The sequence below is a fragment of the Aegilops tauschii genome, chromosome 6 (genome assembly GCF_002575655.3).
Source record: "Aegilops tauschii subsp. strangulata cultivar AL8/78 chromosome 6, Aet v6.0, whole genome shotgun sequence".
NCBI lineage: Eukaryota > Viridiplantae > Streptophyta > Magnoliopsida > Poales > Poaceae > Aegilops > Aegilops tauschii.
The window spans coordinates 325,228,629-325,235,318 of record NC_053040.3 but is presented as its reverse complement, the minus strand read 5'-3'; the positions used below and the strand labels follow the sequence as shown (position 1 = coordinate 325,235,318).

Here is a 6,690-nt window from a genome sequence, read left to right as displayed (position 1 = left end):
AGCGAAACCGAAACAAAATAAACGTCTTAAGTATAATATCTCGTGAACATGGATCAAATTAGGCAAGACAGCTAGAATAAAGGATGATTCAACTTGCAGGAAATTTGAACTTACGACTTATTAGCAGTATAATAAAGTTTACAGACTATCAATTAGATAAATAGAAGAAACATTTTAGGTTGATTCATTCTTCCTTCCGGACTTCTTTGACCGCCTAGATGGTTTGGCGAGATGCTAGCGCTGACTCTCGAACCCCTTCTAGAAGTTCACCAACCGCATGTATATGTCGTAGGTGGCATACGCGTCCATGGAAGCATAATAGATGTTCTTCAAGGGCAAGGGCGCTTCTGCCCATATATGGTGGTCATCTTCTGTGAGAGCGTCCTTCATCTTGTTGTAGCTGTGGTGGATGATGGAACCAGCGTAGTCAGCCAAGCCATACTTTGGCTTAATCGTCACTGGATCAGGCACTCTCCACATATTCTGGATATCCACAAAGTTTTGTACCACCAGACCAACATGCTTTAGTTTTTTCTCGTCATTGTTGATGTCCACCCCAACAAAGGTGTACTCCTCGTCGAGCAGGAAGGCGACAAGCAGGCCGAAGTGCTCATCAGCAACGCTTATGTGGTACACGAGGATGTAGATGCCAACGCATAACTGGACCACGGCCGCCATCTGTGTCGGACCACGAGGCCAGGTGTACTCCACATCTAGTGCAACTATCTTCTGGTCGTCGTTCCACAGCCAGTATTTGAATCTGCCAATGCAGTACTCAACACAGCTAGCCTTGTTCGTGTACTTCACACAAATTTCGGTATTTCCATCTGCCCTAGCAGCATAATCATCCTCGAACGCCATGCCGAAGGACTGTAATTGATGAAACTGGTATAAGACATGAAGCATGACAATAACATGATAACAATAAGCCGAGATGAATATGACGGCAGATAGTATAGGAATTCTGGCGCTATTGAAAATTTATGTAAACAAGTGCATGAACAATTTAAACTAAACAAGTACTCCCTCTGTAAAGAAATCACTAAAGCAGTGAACCAAAAGTTGTTATATTTCCTTGCAGAGGGAGTATATGTGAATTAACAATCAAAATTTACGCTCTTGAAATATTTATCTAAACAACTGCATCAACAATCAAGAATAAACATGTATCTATGAATTGTTCATCGCCCATGCAGATGAAACTGTGTGTACAAACTAAAGAAGCGGGACAAAAACAAGAAATTGACAAGACAACGGACTAGATGTTGCATGCAGATGAATCTGTGTGCAAAATTCTCATAAGGCAACGGACTACATGTTGCAGGCAGATGAATCTGTCCGCACAAAATAAAGAAGCAGGAGAACAAGAAATTGACAAGAAGAAGGCCATCGTTTGTGCTGCTACTAGAGAACTACTAACAAAATTGACAGGAAGGAGAACTCACCGTTCCAGAAGCCAGATTGTTGGGAGAGTGGGCGACGCAGTGGAAGAGGTAATCGAGAGGACGCAGAGGCAGAGGAACCGTTTTTGGAGAGTCGTGGCAGTGAGGACGAAGCGCCCTCGCGCATGCCCGTCCTAAATAATTGGGACGGGGCTCGTCCCGCCTGTTGGAGTCCTCGCTTCCTTTGTCATGTTCACATTTAAAATGGGCTCATCCCATAGGCCCGTATAAGAAAGCACAAGAAGCCCAAACGCTTCACGGTTGAGATTACTGATCTAAACTTGCTAAAAAATTCTCAAAATAAAAAAAAACTAGCTAAAAAAATTACGTGATCTAAAACTACCTCTTCGTGAGATCCTAAATTCCCAATATTTCCTTGTGGTGGGTTGTTAGAGAATCCCCTATAAATAAACATTACGTGATCTAAAACTACCTCTTCCTGAGATCCCAAATTCCCAATATTTCCTTGTGATAGGTTGTTAGAGAATCCCCTATAAATACGAAGCTTTTCACGGCATAGATCGTATACTTCCACCCCACGCCTCCCACCCCACGCCTCCCATACCTAGCCTTCCACGACTACACCAAATTACCACCCCACGCCGCCCAAAGTAGCTCCCAGGTCGGTGAAGCCGACGGAGCCGTCATCTTCAAAGCCTGCGTCGGCGAATCCTGAGATGAAAGAGAAGGGCACGTTAGAGAAGCCGACGAAAGAGAAGGGCACGTCGGAGAAGCCGACGAATCAAAAGATGAAAGCGAACGGCAATGGAGCCGGTCGCCATCGAGATAATCCTCCGGTAACGATCGAGATCCTTGTATTCTGTATACACCCTCCTTCCCAAGTCTGCATGCAATCCCATTATTTAGGGCGCACTTCTTTTTGATCTCGTTTAGTTACAGCCATAACGAACTATCCCTATTTTACCAAATGGAGATGGGTGTGTCTAGAAAGGCTTGCACGAATCTTAGCATAAAATCAATGACATAGGACTTAGATAAGCAATACTTAGAGCACATCTAGATGTGCTTTAGCAAAACTTAAGGGAGATCGTGGATACCTTCCTCTCTTAGTTTTTAGTCGTGAATGCCTCTCTCTGTAATGAAACTTGTGCTAATTTTCGTGCTGGAAAGTTCTACGTGCAACGATATGGAAAGGAAGGACTAGTAATTCAACTTTGTTTAAAACCGGCAACCGAATCAACAAAATAATTGTAGTACTCCTAAATGCCTAATCAAATACGCAGTAGACAGAATACAAAGTAGTTTTCTACGTAAGTTGCACGCCTCACTTATTTGGCATTGAGAACATCAAATGTATGTACTATATTAAATTTTAGGTTGACGAGAAAGAAAGGAGAAAACTAAAGAGAAAGATGGACAGTAGGATCACATGTTACATTCCTAATATGGTGATTATCTATAAACTATTGATCTTGTGATCATGTATGCAATTATTTTCGTAAGCGTGACGCCTGAAACTTTAGTAGTGTACATAGACCAAAGTCTGCTCTTTCTACTAAAAATCTATACTATTATCAGTCAATTTGCCGACAGAGATAGCTTGTTTTTCTATGTCTGGTGTTCATTATATGGCCTAGAAGCTCTATAATTTCATGCAGTACTGTAGAGCACAATTTTGATATTGGCATAGATTAGATCTAGTCGGTTCTATGTGTGTTTAAATGAATACCATACAGAATCTAATCACACTATTTGTACATTCAGGGAACTCAGGTTGCTTCATTGCTGCAATACGAGAAGTTCATAAAAGAATTAAACGCACAGCAACTGACGTACATCAATTTGATTGGACTGGGTGAACTTCTCAAGACTCCTGGCATGAGAATGAGACGTCTACTGTGCCAGGCCATCGCTTATTCATATGATGCAGAGCAAGATGCCTTTATAATTAATGGGAGACCATGCAGGATCACACTAAAAGATGTGGAGCATATAACAGGCCTGCCCTACATGGGGAAGAATCACGTCTCTTCAAATCACAACGATACTTTGGAGTTGTGGAAGGAACTGAAAGACCCCAATGACACAAAAGTAACTTTGAAAGGATTGCTAGCCAAGATGAAAGGCAATAGCACACCTAATTTTGTCAGGCCATTTGTCTTGTACACCATAGGCAAATATGTATGCCCGACAACACAGCAGTATGTGGACAACAGATACCTTGGGATTGTTAGAAACGTTGAGACAATAAAGAGCACCAATTTTGGACAGCTTACACTTGACCATCTTATGACTAGCGTCAGGAAATTTGTAAATGGTGGAGCAAATCTGGAGGGCAACCTACCACTGCTGCAAGTAATACAATCATTATTAACATACAATACATTTAATTTTATGGAAAAATTTCTAAGCTGTTTTTGTTGTAATGCAGACGTGGTACTACGAGAAGTGGAGGGTGCACCAATTGGACTCTACCATCTCATATGCATCAAGGTTAAGGCCGTTGATCCAAAACTGGAGTGACGAGAAGGCACAGAAGGTTGACAACATAATCAACAAAAATTATATAGGGGTTGGAGAGGTAAAGTGTTAGTACTGTGTGCCTGGATTATCTGCCATATGTTTTGAATGATACTAACGACACTAACATACAGTATGTCGATGACCTGCTGCGGCCTTTCAATCCGCCACCAGTTGGGACACCGGTCATACCAAAGACTGACGTTCAGGTAAATGATGAACATCAGGCACAAATATATATTGTAACTTTGCAAGTACAATCGAAGTCATATGCTTCTAACTGCTTGTAATTTGCAGGATAAGGCACTCATGGGCCGTGTATTGGCTGATTTGAAAGAAGTTGCCTCCATTGTGCGGGAAGCCAGTGCACAACAATTTGATAGGATGAGCACCCTTGAAAAAAATGGACGAGTGCCTTAGGTGTACACTTGCGAACGGCAGACGCACGGACGACCTCATCACAGAATTCAATGTAAGTATACCATTATGAGTTTCTATAAATATTTTTAGTAGCAATACTCTCCACACTAACACATTTTTTTTAAAGAACCACCGCTATGGAATATTTGATGTTGATCGCCCAGGAGTAGAGGACATACAGCTATCTGACCTGGGAGTACCTGCGGACCCAATGGAGGTCCCAAGAGAGAGTACTACTCACCAGCAAAAACAAAAAAAAGACACGGAGGTCATTGCCAAAGGCATTTCTGCTAAGGGAATACAAAAAGATAACATGGATGCCCCCATGAAGAACGTAGTTGAAGATTTGCAGCCTGCTCCTAGTTTGCAATCGCGAAAGCATTCAAAAACCACCACAAGCCTTGAAGCTTTCATGGTGATACACATTTCACATCTAACTGATTTTGTTTTAAGTTAATGCAGATTCGTAGCTAACATATGATCTTCCACATTCAGGATGAAGAAGACAGAGATGTTGCTGCAGCTTGCAAGGAGAGTCTCAAGAATGTTTCACAGCTTTATAAAGAGCTGGATGCTTCGCGGGGTGCTCCGAGTTTGGATTCGTGAAAGCATTCCAAAGCCACCACAAGCCTTGAAGCTTTCCTGGTGATGCACATTTTACAGTTAACTGGTTTTGTTTTTTTATTTCGTGCAGATTGCAAGCTAACAAGTGCTTTATTTCGAATCACATGATCCTCTGAATTTGAGGCACAATGAGAATGTGTGAAAGGCTGAAGAAAGAAGAGATCAAGATGATGAAGATGTCAGTATTGAGGTGGGGGGAGAGGCAGGTACCAAAAGCAAACACCGGTCTGCCAAGGCTAAGGCAATAAGGGAGCCGGAAGAGACCCATGTCTTCCCAGTTGATGAGGACAACTATGATGATTCTTTAGCAAAGCAGCGACAAGATAGTGTGGTTGATTCCATGCTACCAACTCGTACGAGCATCCGGAAAAGAGTGGCATCTTCATTATTGTGCAATGAAGATTATGTTCTGTACGATAGTGAAAAGAAGAGAAAGAAAAATAGGACTCCATCGGAGTCTACCAACGATTCCAAGGACACAAATAATACAAAGAGGAAAAACTGTGCAAGCATTTTTAAAGATACAGACACAGGTGCTTCGAGGCTGGAGACCGACCTTGACAAGTTTCCACAGAATTACGTGGCCGAAATTGTCAACACCTCAGATCTTGATAAACAATTGGTGGTAATTGATGACATTGTTCTGCTACAGAAGCATTTGCAATGCCTCACCATGACAGATGGAGTTTTAGATGACAAATGGTTGGGTGACGAAGTAAGATATTTGCCAAATTATTTTATCAATTTTCTTTTGCACAGTACAATTAACTTGAATTTTGTTTTAGTTGGTTGATGCTGTGATTCAGATCATGCGTCATGATCATCCTAAGGACATAAGGGACGGACAACTGGTTTACATTGAGAGGGTGGCCGGCGTCGCTATGCTCGAAAGAGATGGTAAGGTAGAGAACTGCCACGAGGCCGCTTTGGCGGGCAGTCATGGAACAACAAAAGGAGACAACTACCTCAGACATGATCTGGTACCATCTAACCATGACATAAACACATTTATTTTTGTAATCATTATGCATGTTGATGTAATCATCTTTGCTGTCCAGGTTTTTCTACCTACGAACATGGCGAACACCCACTAGTTCCTTGTGGTCGTAAACCCCAGAAGGAGGGAGATTCAGATTCTTGATTCGCTTTTCAGCTACGTAGTAACACAAGTGGTTCACGTGGTGAGATTTTAAACGTCTTTCAATATAACACAGCATTTAGCATCATACCTAACCTTGAACCGTGAGCAACTTCTCATACCATGGACTTTGGCAGATACGTGGGGTGGAAGCACATCTGAGAGCATCGCTGCGAATCAATGGACCACAAAGCCATGCATGGCAAGACATTAACGTGACCCAATGGACAGTAAAGCATGTTCCTGTGCCAAGACAAGATGACAAGTCAGTCAACAGTATTAGCTTCTAAATATGTTTTTCATTGTTAATACGTGAAATGGTGCTAACAGAATTAATTGTTGTAGTTCTTCTTGTGCACTCTACATGCTGAAGAACATCGAATTCTTTACGGGAGAAGATCTTACGCTGCGTTATGACCAAGTACGTAGAGTAACACCTAAAATTCTGTCAATTTTGTAAACATATGGAAAGATACTAACATATCCTCCCATGCAGGCATACATTGACAATTATAGAAGAGAGCTGCCTGTTGTCCTTCTTAATTCGCCCTACAACAACTTGAAGTCCATGAAAAGGCTGTAGAC

The 6,690-nt window shown here is 41.9% G+C and overlaps 1 protein-coding gene across 1 annotated transcript; it reads right to left on the bottom strand.

Annotated features, from left to right (window-relative positions):
* Positions 1–258: 258 nt before the first annotated feature.
* Positions 259–861, bottom strand: LOC109773185 (uncharacterized). The gene has a single exon (XM_020331882.1). The coding sequence runs from the start codon at positions 859–861 to the stop codon at positions 259–261; it is 603 nt and encodes a 200-aa protein (XP_020187471.1).
* Between the last annotated feature and the right edge of the window lie 5,829 nt (positions 862–6,690).

Coding starts and splice junctions, on each gene's coding strand:
- LOC109773185 (XM_020331882.1), bottom strand. CDS start 861: ATGGCGTTCGAGGATGATTATGCTGCTAGGGCAGATGGAAATACCGAA.